The sequence below is a fragment of the Ipomoea triloba genome, chromosome 4 (genome assembly GCF_003576645.1).
Source record: "Ipomoea triloba cultivar NCNSP0323 chromosome 4, ASM357664v1".
NCBI lineage: Eukaryota > Viridiplantae > Streptophyta > Magnoliopsida > Solanales > Convolvulaceae > Ipomoea > Ipomoea triloba.
The window spans coordinates 8,652,319-8,673,791 of NC_044919.1; the positions used below are offsets into that span (position 1 = coordinate 8,652,319).

General features: G+C 31.7%; 1 protein-coding gene across 2 annotated transcripts; it reads left to right on the top strand.

Annotated features, from left to right (window-relative positions):
* The first annotated feature begins 8,454 nt into the window (after nt 1–8,454).
* Nucleotides 8,455–20,882, top strand: LOC116016899. Of its 2 annotated transcripts, XM_031257346.1 has the most exons (25): nt 8,455–8,643; nt 8,830–8,843; nt 8,973–9,186; nt 15,700–15,917; nt 16,069–16,174; nt 16,263–16,364; nt 16,454–16,513; nt 16,718–16,796; nt 16,872–17,025; nt 17,108–17,231; nt 17,321–17,501; nt 17,588–17,616; nt 17,688–17,836; nt 17,958–18,060; nt 18,143–18,238; nt 18,312–18,367; nt 18,664–18,787; nt 18,871–18,933; nt 19,026–19,085; nt 19,171–19,406; nt 19,495–19,588; nt 19,715–19,851; nt 19,940–20,020; nt 20,099–20,204; nt 20,311–20,478. In XM_031257346.1, the coding sequence occupies exons 3-25, from the start codon at nt 9,013–9,015 to the stop codon at nt 20,398–20,400; spliced, it is 2,622 nt and encodes an 873-aa protein (XP_031113206.1). In that variant the 5' UTR covers nt 8,455–8,643; nt 8,830–8,843; nt 8,973–9,012; the 3' UTR covers nt 20,401–20,478. The 2 variants fall into 2 exon arrangements, with proteins under 2 accessions (XP_031113206.1, XP_031113207.1); XM_031257347.1 differs by lacking the exon at nt 20,311–20,478 and adding an exon at nt 20,497–20,882 and having other exon boundaries at nt 8,456–8,643; nt 8,830–9,186.
* The last annotated feature ends 591 nt before the right edge of the window (nt 20,883–21,473 follow it).

Sequence of the window (21,473 nt, forward strand, 5' to 3'; positions counted from 1 at the left end):
TTAAAACTTAAGGCGCGTAGGTTTATAGTGTTAGATGTCTAAGTTTAAATTTAATGTGCTTAAGTCTAAAACTTAAGTTGTGTAAGTTTATAGTTTAAAGTGTGTCTCATTCTAGTTTAAGGTGCATTAGTTTTAACTCTTAATGTGCGCATGCGTTTAAAGATTAAGGTACATTATATTTTACAACTTAAGGCCAGGTGGGTAACTTTATAGCTTTAGGTGTATAAATTTAAAGCTTAAGGTTTTTAAGTTTAAAATTTAAGATGCGTATGTTTAAAGCTTAAGGTGCATTATTTTATACCTTAGGGTGCATAATTAAGTTCGAAGCTTAAGATGCGTCAGTTCAAGATACTTGATCATTTGCATCCATATTACCAGGAAGCGCGTTTTTTTTAATATAAAAAATTTTCCTTCAGTTTGAGCCATTGATCTAGATTAGATCAACGACTCATATCTTACCACAATTTTCACTTGGGAGAATATATATTCATTTGTAAAAATAAAAAATCATACTTAAGCATACTGAAGTACAGAAAGTCAATATCACATCGACTGAGACTCAAACCCACCCCCTTCCATATGGGAGTACAACTAGGTAATGAAGCACTAAATTTTAAATCTAAATCATAAATTCTAAACCTAAACAATAATAAGTTAACTCATAAACCAAATAAAACAAAAAAGCTTAGTCACAAATTTTAAAATCTAACTCTAAGTGCAATTTCGCAAGTGCAATTTTTTAATACTAAATGCAGGTGCACTTTGTAATAATTAATTGTGCATTCATAGAAAATTCTTAGGAGTACAGAGTATAATGTTTTAGATTATATTGCATAGTAAAATCAGTGATAATTATAAAAATGTCATTGTGTTTTTTATTTGATACGATCCATTCAATTTTTCTAGATGTAAGTCTCAGATTAGTTCTTTATTTTCTTTTAAAGACTTCTCATTTGGTCCAATACACACACACACACACACACACACATATATATATATATATCAGTTGATGGTCTCAGGTGCGATTATGCAGTTAAATTTGAGTCATTGATCTTGCCTAAATCAACGTTCAGGATTAACAGAGAATAAAAGAACACACGATGGTAATTTGATCTTTTTGCATTTAGGTCAAATTTAATGTGCGTGAATTTTCTTCTTAATGTGCATGATTTTCATTCTTAAGGTACGTGGTTTTTATGCTTAAGGTGAGTCAATTGTTGAGATTTAAGGTGCATGAATTCCCTTCTTAAGGTGCGGCGTGAATTGCCTTCTTAAGGTGCGCGATTTTCCTTCTTAAGGTAAGGTACATTAGTTTCCTACTTAAGGTGTGCGATGTATATGTTTAGGTGCGTGGTTTGTGTACTTATGGTGCACCACTTTAAATCTTTAGGTGCGTGGTTTGTGTGCTTAAGGTGCTTGGTTTGTGTATATAAGGTGCATCGATTAAAAACTTTAGGTGTGGTTTGTGTTCTTAAGGTGCTTTGTTTATGTGCTTAAAATGTATATTTTGTGTACTACTTAAGGTGCGCCATTTTGATAATAAAGGTGCGTGGTTTGTTTTCCTTCTTAAGGTGTTTTTTTTTCTTCTTAAGCAAAATAAAATAAATGAATTTTTATTAATTTTATAAACAATTTCATGAATTCCTTTAGCTTGTCTGTCATCCCAGGTGCTCAGATGAGAGCATTAATGGAAGAGCTTTTTTTTTTTTTCTTTTAAATTTTCATTGATTTGAGCCATTGATCTAGATTTGATCAATGGCTCATATCAAAACCCATTTTTTACTTAGTAGCAACCCCGCACATAAACCCTTCCCATATATATATATATATATATATATATATATATATACTAGTATTTTGTACGCGCGATGCGCGAAAATTCATGCCCAATAAATACAAATGAATAAAATTTATAATTCGAATTATATATACACAATAATATATATATATATATATATATATATATATATATATTATACACACATATGATTTACCATTCATAGAAATTTAATTAAAATATAATCAACCATTAAATGAATTATGTAATGATTTTAATAAAATGATAATTAAAGAATAGGAAAAAGATATGGTAGATATAGGTGTATGATAATAATGATGTAGTTAAAAGTAACGGTGTTATAACGGTGTAAGGGTAGTTTTGTATAATAAGAATGTAGTAGGGATAATTTTGTCTAATAACATTGAAGTGTACAACATTTAAAGTACAATGTATGCATTTATTAGCATACAAAAGGAGGGACATAAATCAATGATTTAACCTTGATTGAGACTTATTAAGTTTTTAGATATATATATATATATAGACTACCGTGTTAACCACTACTTGGGTGTGGAATTGTGAACTCCTATCTGCTATTGATGAATGAGCAGACGGTCGAGATGTTTGGAGGGGTGTAGTAGTGCAATGATGAATATTATTTACCCAGTCAAAAAAATTAATTATAAACCACAAAATCAAGCAAGATCAACGGTGTACAATGGTACACATGTTCACATTTGAACCTAATTCTATGTAAATATATATCATATGAAAATCAATCTCACCCACTAAAAAAATAGATCTATGGATGAGATTAATTGGGGTTGATTAAAAATGCACGTATACATATTAGGTATTATGAAGTGTGCATATTAAGCATGTTCCTATGTTGCACACAACACATATATGTTTAATATATATGCACGCACGCATCAATATTAACCCATGTTATTTTCAACGAAGTTCGAATTATTTATGAAAATGTCACCGTGTCTTTTTTCAAAATTGCATATGATCCGTTAAATATGGACACGTGGACGACTGCAATTGGATCTTTATATATATATATATGTGTGTACACATATACACCATAATAGAATTGAATGTTTATTTCATTTCTATTTCTTACATCAACCAAACGGTCAAATACTACATTATCCGTAAACTAGACGTGTTGTTAAGTTACCTAACTCAATAATCTATAAATATTTAAATTATATTGGTAGATGTTTCAAAACGAAGCATCATATGAAAATCAATTAAAAGAGGTAGCGACAGGCTGCTCAAAGGCTATTCATGATCACGACAGTTATGCATGTCATGAATCGGGATCACCTTATAAGGTAAATTTAGATTAAAATACGCAATTTATATATTGAATGTTTACAATTTAAATTGTGAACATTCAGTATGCAAATGTTTAAATTGTGAACATTCAGTATGCAAATTGTAAACATTCATCTACCTTATATTATAGATTATATATGTTCTAAAAATTATATGTCTAAAGTTAACATATTATTCATCTTCAATTAATAAATTATATATTTGTAAATAAATTGAAAACACATAATAATGATAATATGTTAATTACAGACACATACTGCAGTTGACATATTATACATTTGTAATTAACATATTATGTGTCCTCAATTTATATAGAAGCACATAATCTCTTTACGGCAGATACATAATTTAAATGTCATTTTGGGTTATGATCTACAATACAAGGTAAACCATGCTCAATGGTATAATTTGCTTAAATTTCTTGGTATGGGTTTGTTGGCAAATTATACCATGGATTAGGGTCCACGAATCCATCTTGCATCATAAACTTTGGTCCAAAATAACTTTCAGATTGTATATTTACCGTTAACATATTGTGTTAGTAGTTAAATGATTATGTACTTATAAATAAATTAAAAGACTCTACATTGCATGCTTTTTCAACTGCCAGTAGATGTGCTACGCCTTCTAGATTATGATAAAATTAGTTGCCAATCATGACGATTCATGTATAAATGTATGATACTGGTTAACCGTCTCAGTTGTATTTGGATTTCCCCTTCCTTAATAAATAAAAAAATTCAAACTTTTGGACCAAGGTCCACAAATGGGTTTGTTTGCAAAACGTGTTTGTTTGGACAATACATTGCATGTCTGAAAATGTGTCTAAATCATACATGTTAGTATGTTACACTCTTACTTTCAGAAGTAGATCTTACTTTCACATCACTAAATTTACAATTCATTTACAAGTAATGGGATGAATTTTTATTATGTTTCACATTTTCACGAAGTGTAGAGATTTGGGGGAAAAAAGGGAGAGGGGGGAAATATGCAAAGTGAGAAAAATAATACAAAGGGGGAAAAATTCAAAAATGACCGTTGACCTTGGCCAAACACTATTCACCTGTAATTTTTTTTTTTTAATACTAATGACTCTAGCTCGAACCCACTCACATCATCCATATGGAAGTGTTAATCAGGACACTGGATGCTACTTGACCACACTTGTAATTTCCCACTTCTGTATGTATTTGAAGAATTATAATTTTGGATTCTCCGAAATCAACGAAAAAGAGAAGAACGGAGATAACTTTTTTTTTAAAAAAATATAGAAATTAAGTTTACTAAAAAAGTTTTTTATTTTTCGTTTTTTCTATTTATCTATATATATACAGTATTTTTTCAAAAAATTGCTCCAATTTTCCACTTATTAAACAAATATTTTTTTAAATTAATAACTAACTAAAAGTAGAACAAATCAAACTCAAAAAATTAAAAGTGAAATAAACTCATTTTTTTAGGCAAAAACTTGTGTGAGACCGCCTCACCATGAGACGTGTCGGGTCGGGTCGGGTCCAGATGCAAATGTAACACTTATATGCACGAATGCCATGCTCATATGCTCAAATGTAATACTAATCAGGAATAAAATTTTTATTACTTATAAGGGTAAATGTAATACTTTTATGGGAAAATACAATACTTTTACATTTTGATTTAAAAGTATTACATTTTTCCACAAAAGTATTATATTTCTATTATAAGTGAGGGCACTTGTCAATATTACTTATTATGAAAAATGTATTACTTTTTCTCTAATAAGTAACAAAAATTGTATTCTTGATTAGTGTTATATTTGAGCATATAAGTATTACATTTGCACATATAAGTATTACATTTGCACAAGTGTGACCCTTTTTGTATGCTATAGCATCATGTATAGTTTTTTGATGAGTAAATAATCATTATTTATTATTATAATAAAGATATAACCATCTATAATAACAATCTAATAAGGATCCAATTGAAATGATCAATTCCCTTAGCTTGAGCATGTCCAAACTGTATGGAGTATATAATTAATAATTTCCAAAGCCGGCAAACAGCGGTCCACTGACCACTGGTCCCTACTCCCTATGTCCCTTCCCTGCAGAAAGGATTTTTTTTATTTAGATTAAAAAACTGATAGAATCAATTCCACTATTAATTTTATAATTATTATATTATTTTTATATTTAATCATCAAGTAATATTTTCATCATATTTAATATCCAACTTTTAATTTTTGCCACATTTAATCCTAGCTTATAATCAAATTTTTAATAGAAAAACATTCAAAATGCATCATGTTTCTAGTTTGGAACCATCAGTTTTAATTTCTCTCCAAAAGTGTTTTAGTGTTCAAGTTGGTAATTGGTATGACTTTGAAATAAAAATATGGCATATTTCAGTTGTTTTTTGTTACTCTCAAAAAGTGTTGAGGCGTTCAAGTTTGTATAATTTTAAATTGAAAGTGACACATTTCAATTGTAGTTTTCTACTAATAATGTGATTAAAAGAATTAAATATAGCAAAAAATCAAAAATCATATATCAAATGTGATAAAATAATATTTAAAGACTAAATATATATATATAAATATCTTAATAGTCTTGACTTGTGAGATTATTTTAATTCAGTCTAATATATATATATATATATATGATGGGCATATGTATCCTTTACAAAAATGCATAGCAACCAAGTATAGCCATGGGTTTGCATTAGACCACGTTGCCAGAATAGTAAATTCATATATGCCACACAAAACTTGGGGGTACAGGAGAGACTCGACACTTTTGACAATATATATAAGTCAAGGTTTGAGTTTGAGTTACATTAATTTCGAATTATTTGTGTAGATAGTATGTATTTTGTTGTTTGGTGATCTAATAGAGAAATCTACAATCACTATTTGAAAGTGCGCATTAAGATAACTATTGTTTTTATGAAAAACTCATGAATTACAAGTAAACTACACTTGTAACTTTGTAAGATCTTGTGTGACATGTCCAACTGAGAGAATGTTGACAAAATTGAACTAATAACCTTCACATACGAAATCATATTCTACCCGCTCGGTCACCCTTTTTGAACTATAGACACACATCATCCTTTAACAAGGGAAGAAACCACATAGTAATATGAAACTTGAGAGGAACACAAATGTAAGGTTGTCCGCAACGCTGCTGATGGTTTCGTGACTCCGGGATAGTCAATTGGCAGACCAACACAACTGATTGAATCCGTGATAGATAAACAATGAAAAGAAAAAAACAAAGAAAGACACAATAATCTGCTAGAAAATCACTATTTTATTATTAATAGAGTTGTTGTAATGTTTATTTTGCCATCTTTCCCCCATCTCTCATTTTTTTTTCTCATCTTCTTATAGCATATAAGATAGAGTCAAACACATATTTAATTGCTCGTTCTCAATTTTGCATTTCGACCTATGTGTCTTGACTCGAGGGATTACATTTGGTGCAATTAAAATGTCGAAATGCAAAATTGAGAACGAGCAATTGTAGGGACCATTTTGAAGGAAAAAAAAATAAAAAAAATAAATATATAACATGTGTATATGTCTTTTGTTTGTGATATGATTTTTTGTGTCTTGTATTATGAAATCATGTACCTTACGAGTATGAATTTCGTACCTCGTCGTTTTGATCCAGGGTCCATAATGCTCTATATGTAGATCTTGGTTCATGATATAAATTGTCGGGGGAGGGTGGTGACAGGGGCAAATTATACTATACATGGACTATTATGCACATAGTAATGTAAATTGACTAAATTCTACGGAGTAATAAATATTCATTTTTTTGTATACTAAAGGTTCATTTTTACTATACCGGAAGTTATTTTTACAAATGAACCTACAATAAACTAAAATTGAACTTTCAAAAAATGAACTTGTAATATATTAAAAATGAACATTTAGTATACTAAAAATGAACATTTATATTAGTGGTCTACCTTGTCAATCACCCCGGCCTAGACTCGAGCTTTTAAATGGACAAATTAAAACCAACCTTGTTATAGGGCTATCTTAGTTCAAACCTAAGTCAAGCTTAGGCCATCCCCATTATGGGGTTCTTTCACATTTTTTTAAGAAAAAGATGGTGATGTGGAAGTGAGAGGAGGGAGAAAATGTAATCGAGCCTCAGTGGAGGTAATACTGATTCTTGTGCTTCAATAGGTTGAGAAAGTAGTTATGAACAGATACTGCATTGTAATAGAGTTAGTAGTATTCAAAAAAAAAAAAGTGAGAGGAGGGAGAGAGAGAAAATGTGATCGAGTATCTTGCAGGAGGATCGAATTTTGGTCGACTATTGTGGGTCTCGCACAGAAAATGAGCAGTAGGCTTGCTGCATGTGCTCGCACTGTTGCGCGCCCAGAGGGCGCGTCTGGGCGCGTTAATAAGACCTTCTTTTTTTTTTTTTTTTGCTTCCCCTTCTCTCCTAGGTAGAGCTTAAATATTTGTGCAAAAAACTTAACAATTGGAGAAGGCCTTAGGAATTGCCAGGACCCTACTTTTTTGGGATCGATTTAGGGCTAGTTTGATCCTAAATTGACCCGTAGTTACCTACACCTGCCATTTAAGTTTTATTGTTAAAATTAATTTTCTGTCCACATTTTGACAAAATAGAGTTTATACTTTCAAATATAGAGTTACACTTGTGTGAGACCGTCTCACAAATTCTTATCCGTGGGACAGGTCAGATCGAATAGGGTCAATATAAACATATACTTCCTATGTCTCATTTTACCTGTCTTGTTTACTAGTCATTAGTCAAACCAACTCTTTCTTCATTACTTATTTTCTTTAATAATTTTCAATTATTTTTAAATTTGATTTTTTGTGTTTAATAGTACTTTTAATGTAGTTTCTAAATATATAAATTTTATATACTAATACTAAATTTAATATTATGAAAAATTGAATTAAATAAAATAACTTCAGTCAAGCCTCGTTAACCGAATCAGACAAACAAAATGGGACGGAGTTATAAATAAAATATTTGTTACTTAGGGAAAATGCATTACTTTTTTTAGGACAAATGTAATAATTTTACATTTTGATGTAAAAATATTACATCTTTCATCAAAAGTATTATTATATTTTCCCTTATAAATAATATTGACACGTGTTTGTTACTTAAATAAATCGACCTGTTTGATGCACTAGACCACAAAGATTTTGGCAACTCAAGATTAAATATTTAACTTTAAAAAAATTAAGTTCCGGTCAGAATTTTTTTAAGTAAACTTTTCTTCCTTTTACTGGTCAGACCTCACAGCATCTATTATCCAATACCTTATCTACAGAAATCACTGTTTGAAGATGAAAGCCATTCCCATTCTTTTGTTTGTACCAAACTCCTCTTTTCATGGCTGCTCCCTCCATCCCAAAGGCCACTCCACTGTGTTCAACACAACTTAATTAATTAGCATTTATATTGAGGATGAGGGACCATTATATTATTAATGCTCCATTTCAACTCTTCTTCCTGCAACAAGCTAGTAAGGTATATATGTAACTCTCTGTTTTCTCTAGCTCCATGGACTCTTTCGGCTGCCAAAAAACAAGCACAAATCTTATGCCATTTTGTGTGTACTGTACTGGTTTTTTTTTTTCTTCTTAATTACCTTTTATGGTTCTTTATAGTAATTTAAGTGGGATTTTTTTGTTTTAATATATGTGAATATTGCAGGAGAAGATTTTGAGGTAAAAAGGAATTATTTTGACAAAAAGTGGAATCATTTCAGTCCAACAGGATTCTAGAGGAATCACACTGTTGCTGGTGAAATTAGATTTTTGATCTTTTGAATTGAATTTGAGTTCTGTTATCATCAGTTGAACTGTCTATACGAGCAGTAAAAAGGAATTATTAAAAATGAGAGTGGCGGTGGTGGGTGCCGGCATTAGTGGACTGGTTTCCGCCTACGTATTGGCGAAAGGCGGCGCCGGCGTGGTGGTTTACGAGAAGGAGGATTATGTCGGCGGCCATGCCAAGACCGTGACGCTGGATGGCGTGGATTTGGATCTGGGTTTCATGGTTTTTAATCGGGTACGTACGTTACGTTATTCCACTTTACTAATGGAGTAATTACTAGATTACGATCTTTTTTTTAAGAAATATTTTATTGAACATATTGGAAGGATTAATTTTAAAAAATGATTAGAAGAAACGTAAATTTCAATAAATACCACGTGCCATTACAAATCACAACCAAAACACATGCATCACTGACTCACTGTCTTACCATAGAGGGAAATTATGGTGTGAAACATAACAAAAAGTAGTCGTTATGCAAAGTACTCGTTGCCAAGGACGTTCTGGTCTAATGGCATCAAACCCTTTCCTTTATATGGGAGGTGGTGGGTTCAAGTCTCAGTGGTTGAGAAAGTAGTTATGAACAGATACTGCATTGTAATAGAGTTAGTAGTATTCAAAAACAAAAAGTACTCGTATATTTTAAATATAAAAGTATATTATTTGTGTACTGAATGTAGATTATATAAAATAATTTAAAGCATTTTTTAAAAATATAATATACATTTTTATATTAAAAGTAGATTACTTGTGTAACATTATTTGATAGTATGATCGGATAGTAGGCAAATTATGCTGTGGACCCAGGTCCACATTGCAAGGTGGACCTGGGTCTAAAACTACGTCGTTTTTGTCTTCTTTTTTTTTCTTTTTTTTTTTTAGTAAACATATTGCTGAATATAGAGTTGTCCAAAAAGTGTGAATGTAGAGGTTTCAAAGTGTGAATGTAGATTTATGATTGTGTGAATGTAGAGTTGCCCAGAAATGTGTGAATGTGGAGGTTTCAAATTGTGAATATGGAGTATAGAAATCGTGAATGTAGAGTTATGCATGTGTGAATCTGTAATAGAGTTAAGAAGTTCTAGCAACTTGTAGCCATGTAATGTGTGAATGTGGAGTTAATGTGGAGTATAGGACCTGTGAATATAGAGTTTTGAATGTGTGAATGTGGAGTTTACAAATTGTGAATGTAGAATATAGTGTATGTGAATGTAGAATATAGTTACTAAACATATAATCCTGTAATGTGTGAATGTGGAGTTTACAAATTGTGAATGTAGAGTATAGTATGTGTGAATGTAGAGTATAGTGTATGTGAATGTAGACCCAGGTCCACGGCATAACAACCCCGGATAGTATGATCCACACAGCTATGTGGACCATAATGATTGTTACCAAGCATAAGTCTTTCCATAATTATTATTAATAAAAGGGAAAATGTCACTTTTTCCCCCTATATTATGTGCATTTAGCACTTTTCCCCCCTGTGTTATTAAAGTGGCAATTTTTCCCCCTGAAATGTTAAATTGACATTATTACCCTTAAAAATAATTATTTCATTTATTTTTCTTCTCCAACAAATTATTATTTATATGTATGGATGATCACGATTCGGTTCGAACCTAACCAAACACTGTAACAATCATACCGAAATAGTATGGACGGTTCTGGTTATGATTCAGAACCGAAAAATTTAAAATTAAATAATTGTTGAACAGTGAACCGGAACTTAGTCACAGTCATATATAGTGAAAATGATCAAACACTTATTTTGATAAATCGGTACGGTTCGGTTCCAATTTCGATTTTGAACCGCCAATCAAAACTTATGTATTTATTTATTTATTTTTATAATTTTATTTCTTATTTAAAAATAGTCTAAAATTTAACAATTATTTTATTTTATTTTTTCGATTCTGAATCGTAACCGTAACCGTCTATACTATTTAAGTTCAATTTCTATAGTGTTCGATTAGGTTCGTATCGAACCGTGATCTTCCATATATATATTAGTAAAAATTGATTGGAGAATAAAAATAAATGAAATAATTATTTTTAAAGGCAAAAATGTCAATTTAACATTACAAGGGAGAAAACTATCACTTTTAAAATAACTGAGGGGGGAAACAGCCACTTTAATAACACAGGGGGAAAAAGTGCTATAAGCTTATAACATAGGGGAAAAAGTGTCATTTTCCCTTAATAAAAATTTTTATTAAAATCAGTTTAACTTTCCAACTCAGTTTAACTTTAAAATTTTTTTTATTAAAATCATTGCATAATATTCATTATCTACATGAAATTGATAAACAAAATTTTAAAAATCACTGTTTATTTTCATAAACTACCAGTAAACTTTCCAATCCCACCCCAACTTAATAAAGAGCCTATGTAATAATTAAGACTTAATTCCATTTTTAGTCCTATATTTATAATTGACATTTCACTTTTAGTTCTTTTTTTTCAAACCATTCTTCTTTGGTCCTACTATTATTATATATGGAATGACCATTTTCGGTCCTCCATTAATAAAATCGTTTAAATTTTGTAAAATACAAGGACATTTAGGTCTTCAATTATGAAACTTTTTCAAAAAATTAAAAATAAAAATATAGCGGGTTAACTCACTTTATATAAAAATGATAAAAATGGGCTTCTTGTATTTAACGATATTTCAACAATTTTGTTGACGGATGACAAAAAATGGTCATGCCATAATACTACTATGACAAAAATGGATGTTCTGAAAAATGACTAAATGCGGTGTCACCTATAAATTTAGGATTAAAAATGAAATTAACTCTAATAATTAAATACAAAAATAAAAATCCAACACAATATAATATGTCATGTAGTAAATATTATATAGAATTTTTGTAAGGAAATATAATATTGAAGGATTTATAAAATTATACCAATAACGCGGAAATGTTCATAAGCAATCTCTTATTACAACTACAAATTAAAGACTTGACTCTTATCATGTTAAATAGTTATAGGTTACGTTAGACATTCCCTAAGTAAGAATCAAACTTTACAAACGCGACCAGACTCAATTCAAATTTGTATTACAATAATAAAGATACAAGATCTTGTAATATATATTTATATATATAGTTCAAATAAAACATATTAACCTAATAAAACCACCTCTCATTTAGAAGACAAAACCCTCCAGAGATGGGCAAAAAGAAAAAGTAGGGAAAGCATTGTACTTTTTAAGAATAGTACCATTTTCAAAACAAAACAAAAAAAAAAAAAAAAAAAAAAAAAAAAAAAAAAAAAAAAAAAAAAAAAAAAAAANNTAAAAAAAAAAAAACCCTTTTAAAAAAAAAAAAAAAAAAAAAAAAAAAAAAAAAAACAGAAAACAAAAAACAAAACAAAAAAAAAAAAAATAGTACCATTTTCTTAGTTTAGTGTTAATGTATGTTTCAGCCTACTTTAGAGATAAAGACAGGACTAATGAGACAGATCTGTTGGTAAGAATTTATATAAATAAATAATAATATAATTGTTGCAAAATAATAATAATAATAATAATAATAATAATAATGCTGCGTAACATACAAAATGACATTTCCAAATGAATAATGGCACTTTGCAGTCCCACAGTCCCACTGACTCTACCTTCCAGACATGAGTAATGGGATGCTTTTGTCATTTTCTATGGATGTTTTCTTATGTCTTCTTGATTTCCTCCTTATTCTCTTTTTTAAATATTATCAACTGAATCAGTGATCTAAACTCGTTTAGACTTCCTTTTATACTCTATTCCAGTTGTGATTAGCTTTTATTGATCTTATGATTAATCTTTTCTATGTTAAATATCTAATATTAATATTTAATATTTAAAATATGTTTAAATTAAAATAATTTTAAAAATATTATATTATTATTATTATTTTAGGTCATAAAATTTATAGTTGTAAAATTTATATTATATTAAAAAGTATAGATGATTATTTGGATAGTAATTATGGTATAATTAATGATTGTGAAAGTAAAATTTTTAAATATAGTAAATGGCTAAAAATTAAACTAAGGAATCCGCTTCGCGTCTTTAGACTTATACTCATGCACAACGGCTTCAACAAGAACTATATGAATAGCTAAGTAGTTGCCTAGTAGAGTCAGGAACTCGGAGCCTATCACAGAAGAGCTCCCCGAAGTACTCTCAAGTGCCAGAATTTAATATATATTAACAGAATTTTAATAATGTAAGGGTAATTTTATCAAATAATATTTTGGTAGTTGAGGATTAAATACTAAGGATCCGTTTGGAAACTTAGAAAATGTTTTTTGAAAAATGATTTCTAGAAAATGACTCGTTTTTTGAAAAATATTTTAATTCTAGCGTTTGGTTGGATGTCTAAAAATTATATTTTTTAGTTTTGTTGTAGAGTTGTCAAAAAGGGCCTCGTTTAACCCGTATTTTAAACGGACTGGGTTGGAAAATTTATTTCCAACCCAGCTTGTATAATCCCAATCATTATTGCATGGACCATGGTCCACACAGCTGTGTGGACCAAAAATAAAAAGTACATTATTTTTGTATTGAAGGTACATTATTTTTGTACTGTAGGTACATTATTTAATAGTATATATCAAATAATGTACCTTCAGTACAAAAATAATGTACCCTAAAACAATGTACCTTCAGTACAAAAATAATGTACTTTTTATTTTTGGTCCACACAGCTGTGTGGACCATGGTCCATGCAGTAATTTGCCGTATAATCCATATCTCTACCTTCAAATCGCTTGACATTTCACTTATCTTATCACTTGTAAAACCATTTATGCTAATGACACTTATTGAACATCTTTATATAATTATATATTTATTTAGATCATTCACAAGCATTATATATATAATTTATTTATATTACATTTATTAAAAGTATTAATTAATACATTTAATTGTATCTTTATATAAATATTAATATAAAGTTTATTTAGTATATAAATTATATAAAGTTATAAACTATATATTTTATAAACTTTATAACTTAATAATATTATAATTACAAAATAAAAATATTACATGTAAACTATATTAGTATTAAATATAAATTAAATAAATTATAATTATATATTAAAAATTAAAATCTAATTATATATGTGTGTGTGTATGGGTTCGATTCCTAACCTATACAAAAATTTAAAAATTTTAATTTTGATAATATAATTTAAAAAAAAAAAAAAAGGGCTGACCCGCTGAACTTGAGACGGGCTAGCCCGTATGGACCAGATTGACCCGTTTTGACAGCTCTATTTTGCTGAAAATTAAGAAACTGCATTTTTTCTGTTTGGTTCATTTTCCTTAATATGAACATATTATGTAATATAACAACAACAACAACAACAACAATAATAATAATAATAATATGTGGAAATGGTGTTGGTGTGGTGGTGTTGGTGTGTTAGTGGCGGTGGTGGTTGTGGGGTGGTGTCATTTATATATTTACCTAGACAAAAATAATTTTATTAGAAATACATATAGATAAAATATATACGTAAGAAAAAAATAATAATTAAATCTTCTAAATATAAACATAAAACTAATTAAAGTTAATAATTCATCATTTAATTTAATATAGATGATGTGGTTTTTGTTAGTTATATATTTGTTTTTTTAATTATTTTAATATAATAATAATTTTTAAAACATTAAGCATCAATGTTGGGTACTTATTTTTGTGCATTACACTTATTAATGTTAATGTGTGTGGAGACAATGTTAAGGCAACTTTTATTGATGATCGATGTTCACTTTGCATGGTGGACTCATGTACATAAAAATAATATTGCATGTACACAAAAATGACACTAGCTAAATCTATTTACTTCACTTGTGAATTTATGTACACAATACATGCCGTAGTTAATTTATGTACATATAATAGTACGTGGATTTATGTACTTACCGACTTTTATGAACCAAATTTATGTACCTAAAGACTAAAGTAATGCTTTTGTGGAGGTCAACCCCAACCAAATTGTTCATGTTGTTAGCTTTGTAACTACAAAGTTGCAAGTTCGACTCCCAATAAGAACGACATATTAGTCTTCTTGGTTTGAGCGGGTTAGCTTTAGATAACCTAAGTTAGTTACCTCCTTGTTGAAGCTAACCTAAGTTAGTTACCTCCTTGTGGAACCAATATTTGTTTATACATTAGTTTTATTTGTAAAAAATTAAGATAAAATTTTTGAATCAATGTCTGCATTGCAAGGTAGATCATTGTTCAGGAAAATTTATTTTTAAATATACCATTATATTTTTCGTGCTTACACATTTCCTCAGCATTTCATATATTACCTAATGAGGTAGCTCAAGTGGCAAGTGAATTTTTTCTCACCTCTCGGACCATTAAACGGATCGAGAAAGACCCGGTGAACTTGGCAAAAAAAGAGAATAAATTTTTTTTTTGGGTGCTACCTAGGATGAATATAACCGTGTTAGCATTTATCGCAGAGTATGCAATTTTCAAATTATTTACAATCTATTTTTTTGTAATATTTAATTTAACATTGCTTAATAAAATTCATATTTTTTAAAACTATATTAGAATTTCTATTAAATAAAAAAAAAAATGACACACTGCACTATAAATCTAGCGGATTGAATGATGATCATCCTATATTATTAATTACTTTCCACATTTCAACTGAGTATCGTTGTGTTTCTTTTTCCTCGTATTTATATATGTTGTTTTAACGCCCAAACAAAAACATTGTATTGCACAGGTTACATACCCAAACATGATGGAGTTCTTTGAATCTCTTGGAGTTGACATGGAGATCTCTGACATGTCGTTTTCTGTGAGCTTAGACAATGGCAATGGCTGTGAGTGGGGCAGCCGAAACGGTTTCTCTGGTTTGTTTGCTCAGAAGAAGAATCTACTCAATCCATACTTTTGGCAAATGATTCGAGAAATACTAAAGTTCAAGAATGATGTCCTCAGGTGATCGAGCTGCTCATTTACGTTTATATATTATATGTTTAACATGTCTGACTTTCAAGTAACACTTGGACCATATATATAGTTTCTTTTTATTGGAGATTTCATGACTTTTTGCATGGGGTTGGCTTTGATACGAAATTTTGATTTGCAGTTACCTTGAGGAGTTTGATAACAATCCTGATATGGAACGCAATGATACACTGGGAGAATTCATTAAATCCCGGGGATACTCAGAGCTATTTCAGAAGGCTTACATTGTGAGACTGCTGCTAATTAAAACACTGTTGTTTTTTTTGTTTGATGATGTTAAGGTTTTAATGATTTCAATTCCTGTCCAACAAACAGGTTCCAATGTGTGCTTCCATATGGTCATGTTCATCAGAAGGGGTAATGGCCTTCTCTGCTTACTCCATTCTTTCATTCTGTCGCAACCATCATCTTCTGCAGGTAAATCATCACTTCTCCATTTCCTAACTCACCATGGATTCTTCTTTATTTCCATTTTTCATTAACCAGTGCACAGAATTTCTCTCCAGCTCTTTGGTCGCCCGCAATGGCTCACTGTAAAGCAGCGGTCACATCGCTATGTAAACAAGGTATCATCTGCTATAATTATTAGTGTAGATGCGCTAGTTTATTAAAATTGAAAGTTTAGAGTGTTAATTTTAAAATGTCAAAAGTTTTAGTTGAGCTCGCCAGATAAGCCTGACAACCCGAGGTTTTAAGCCTGATAGGGCTAGCTTGAAACCGAACGGGCTGGCCTGATTGACATCCCTAATTTTGATGGAAATGGGAAACAGGTTAGGGAAGAGCTGGAGAAGAGAGGGTGTGAAATAAGGTGTGGTAGTGAAGTGCATTCTGTTTCAACAGATGAACAAGGTAAAACACTTACCTAGCTGTAATATTTCAAGATTCTAGTAGAAAAAACATCGAAAATTTTTGTCTGATCTGCAGGTGGAGTTGTGATAATCAGTGGAAAGAATATGTCTCAAGAAACATATGATGGATGCATAATGGCAGCACATGCCCCGGACACTCTGAAAATGTTGGGAAAACAGGCAACATTTGATGAACTAAGAATACTAGGTGCTTTTCAATATGTGTACAGGTAGGTAATTCAGTTGAAAACTTCTGTCCAGTGTTTCCTAAGAAAAGAATGCAAAACATCATTGTTTAATCCTTTATGGCAGCGATATTTACCTTCATCGCGAACAAAGTTTTATGCCTCGAAATCCAGCAGCATGGAGCGCCTGGAATTTTCTCGGGACAGTGAATAGTCGAGTCTGTCTTACATATTGGCTAAACACACTCCAGGTTAGTACCCTCGAGGCCTCGATTTCCTTGGTATTCTTTCTCCCTTGCAGGCTGCAGTTATATAAACACAGCTGTGAACATATGTACAGAATCTAGGCGAGACGGGGCAGCCTTATCTTGTCACGCTTAATCCACCTCGTACACCCGAGCAATGTTTGCTGAAGTGGACAACTGGCCATCCAGTTCCATCAGTTGCTGCATCAAAAGCTTCGTCTGAGCTCGAACACATTCAAGGGAAGCGCAGAATATGGTTCTGTGGTGCATATCAAGGTAAAACATTGTAACGAGGAACCAAATTTCAAGTTTAAACTCGTATATACAGCTCATTTAACACATTAAATAATCTAATTTTTCAGGATATGGATTCCATGAGGATGGACTAAAGGTATAGTTTAGACTCGTATTATTTCCTGTTCTTAATTATTTCATTACTAAGTGAAAGAATGGATTCGTTAGGCTGGTATGATCGCTGCACACGGGTTGTTAAAGAAGCGTTGCAGTCCTCTGAACAACCCGAACCACATGGTACCTTCCTGGCCAGAAACAGGAGCGCGTCTTCTGGTGACGAGATTTCTCAGAAGTTTTATAGTTACTGGCAATATAATGTGAGTTGACAGTGAAAGTAACTTCTTTTTCTTCGGGTTTATGTTTGATTCCCATTCCATTTTCTACATATCATTTTGTCCGCTAAGTCTAAGGGTTTCTGTGTGGTACTGTGTTGAGCAGTTTATTGGAAGAAGGAGGCACGATTTTCACCTTTGAAGGAACAGACAAGAAAAACTTGCTCAAAGTTTTGGTTAGAGTTCATAGTCCTCAGTTTTACTGGAAGGTAAAATTTTGATTTGTATCACGTTTCGATTTTCTTGGTCAAGTTAGTAAATTTAGTAATTTCGTTAGAAATTATTCGACAGGTTGCAACTCAGGCTGATCTTGGCCTAGCAGATGCATACATTCATGGAGATATCTCTTTTGTAGATAAAAAAGAAGGTCTTTTGAATCTTTTCAAGGTATGAAATGCACCCAAGTTCCACAAATAAACATATTTCTGCTACTTATAGGAACTATGAATTTATTCTGCAGATTTTTGTTGCCAACAGAGATCTAAATGCTTCTGTATCAAGATCTAATAGCAAAAGGTAAATCCTCACTACTCACATTCAACTTCGGGAATTTTGTTGGGCGAAGGCCCGTGAAGGGCCAAGTCCAGCACCAGGTGGCTAGGGGATTGTTGGGCGGAGGCCTGAAGCCTGTGAAAGGCCAAGTCCAGTACCTTGCCTCTCGAGAATGTGGCTGTATAAGGAAACAAAGTTGCGTTTTTCGCTAATTGCTATAGCTTTTAGAGTTATGGTGAGCGTTTGTTAGGTATCAGAGCCAGGTCTTGATCCTAACAAATTTCTTAACTTTCAAATCTTTCTTGTTTCATTTCCTCTAGGGGCTGGTGGACACCACTGCTCTTCACATCTGCAATTGCATCTGCCAAATATTTCATCCGCCACGTTTCGAGGCAAAACACTCTTACTCAGGCCAGACGCAACATCTCTCGCCACTATGATCTTGTAATGATCTTTTCCCTGAACAAAATTCTCCACAACAGTTTAGGTTAGTGATTGAGAATCTGAAAATTGTTTGTTTTTTGCAGAGTAACGAACTATTTTCTCTCTTTCTCGATGAAACAATGACATACTCGTGTGCAGTATTTAAGGTTAGCATTCTGTGCTTCTGGTCAAAATGTTTTTCGAGGTTGCAACTTGCAATGTATAGTTTCTGTCTTTATACTAACATGAGTTCTCCTAGAGCGAAGACGAAGACTTGAAAACAGCACAGATGAGAAAAATCTCCCTTCTGATTGACAAGGTGAGGAAAGAAGCCTCTACATGGTATATAACATTATAACACAAAATTATTGTGCCAAAATTTGATTTTGTTTCTATGAATTTAGGCAAAAATTAGTAAGGAGCATCACATTCTCGAGATTGGATGCGGGTGGGGAAGTTTAGCTATAGAAGCTGTGAAAAGAACAGGATGTAAATATACCGGCATTACCCTCTCAGAAGAGCAACTGAAATATGCAGAAGCGGAAGTTAGAGAAGCTGGCCTTCAAGACAACATAAGATTTCTCCTCTGTGATTATCGCCAATTGCCCGACAATTCCAGATATGACAGAATCATTTCTTGGTACATTTTCCCCTTCACTCTCTCATTTTCGCTTCCATGTTTGATCATTTCATGCCTGATAACCAACCAGCATACTGACCATTTTCAGTGAGATGTTGGAAGCGGTTGGTCACGAGTTTATGAACGAGTTTTTTGGCCGCTGTGAATCAGTATTAGCAGAAAATGGTATTCTTGTTCTGCAGGTACTGAAACAACATTTAAAAAAAAAAAAAAAAAAACATTAAAAAGTTTCAATCAGTACTTATGTTCCTGCCATTTTTACCTTTTTTTTGGTGGTCAAATGATGTAAAGTGTCTGTTATTCTGTAGTTTATATCTATACCAGATGAGAGGTATGATGAGTATAGGCAGAGCTCAGATTTCATAAAAGAGTATATATTCCCAGGTGGATGCCTACCCTCTCTAAGCAGAGTAACATCGGCCATGGCAGCTTCCTCTAGACTCTGGTAAACGAAACACAGACACAAACTTTGTACCTGGAAAAATGTTTTTCTTAAGAGACAACCTTGTAGTCTAATGGATTGTCTGAATCAGTGTGGAGCACTTGGAAGACATTGGAATTCATTATTACCAGACACTGAGATGCTGGAGAACAAACTTCCTGGAAAGACAGAGGTAAGAACAGATGAAAATTTTCATCTTTGTTGAGAAAAAAGGGAAGAAAGCTAAGGTAGATTTTGATGTGTGATTCAGCCAAATACTTGATCTGGGATTTGACAACAAGTTCATCCGGACATGGGAATATTACTTCGATTATTGCGCAGCTGGATTCCAAACCTGCACACTGGGAAACTATCAGGTATCATGTATCAGCATTCAGTACAAAATTGTTAGGATCAAACGTTTATTTTCTTATACACCGCCACATTTTCAAAAGACATTGTGCTGAACTTGGCCATTTACAGGCCTCCGTTCAACAATCCCTTAGCCATCAATTGCTGGACTTGGCTCACCGGCCTCTGCCCAACAAAGATAAACTAACAACCTTTCTCTGAACATCAGCCTAAAGACAAACAAATTGTTTTCTTTCGAGTTCCAAATTCACATCCCTCCGAGAAGTACACATACTCAAGTTATGTTTCATTTTGCAGATAGTATTCTCGCGGCCTGGGAATGTGACTGCATTTGGTGATCCTTATAAGCGACTGGCTTCAGCTTAGTGAGCACATTCATTGTTCAACGAGTTGATGGTATTATCCCTATCCCTGGGCCCTGTTCCCAGGGATAATGCTCCGAGGTGAGGTAGCAAGAAATAAAGAAATCCAAGTTTGGTTTTTGGTTGGTGAGAGAATTCTCTCATGTTTGTATTTCTTGATGAGAATAAATACATTATTTGCCCCATTTGTTTTACAATTGTTTGTTAAGTATGAAAAGCACTGATTAAATGGTCGAATATGGTACAAATGTCATATACTAGTAGACCTCTATTGAAAATACTCTGTAATCAATGTTATGATATACTTTACTGGCATTTCAATTTTGCATTATTTATAATTTTAATACTCCGTGTAAGATTTCTCTAAAGTACCAATCGCCTTGGACCCTGATTGTAGAAGTTATTATTAACACTATAACAAAAAAACACAATACAACAATACATGGTCATGTTTGGTTACATAGTTAGCTTATCAACCAATTTTGACTTATTTGACTTAATTAAATAATCAATATAAGTGTTTGATTAATTAACTTCTTGTAATAGTTTATTGCTCCAAAATGTTAAAAGAGTTGCTTTAAAAGTTGCTCAAAGCAACTTTTTCGATCAACTTTTTGAAAAAGTCATCTTGCATGTAATCAGGCTACCAACTAACAACTAATTTACTAAACACTTTTTTACAATCAGCTAATGCTATCAACTAGTCAAATCTACTAATCCAATAAGCTATTAGCTACTTACCAAACACCCACCTAGTATACATAGTTGTAGTCAGTGAACCTGCACCAGTGCTAATCAGCACCATATAATAATATGAATATAAAAGTATCCCATTTGAGCTCAAAAAGTTGGACACCATCCCTACTTGTGCAACAACCCAAGATAAGAATCTTGCTGGTTATTCCCTACAAA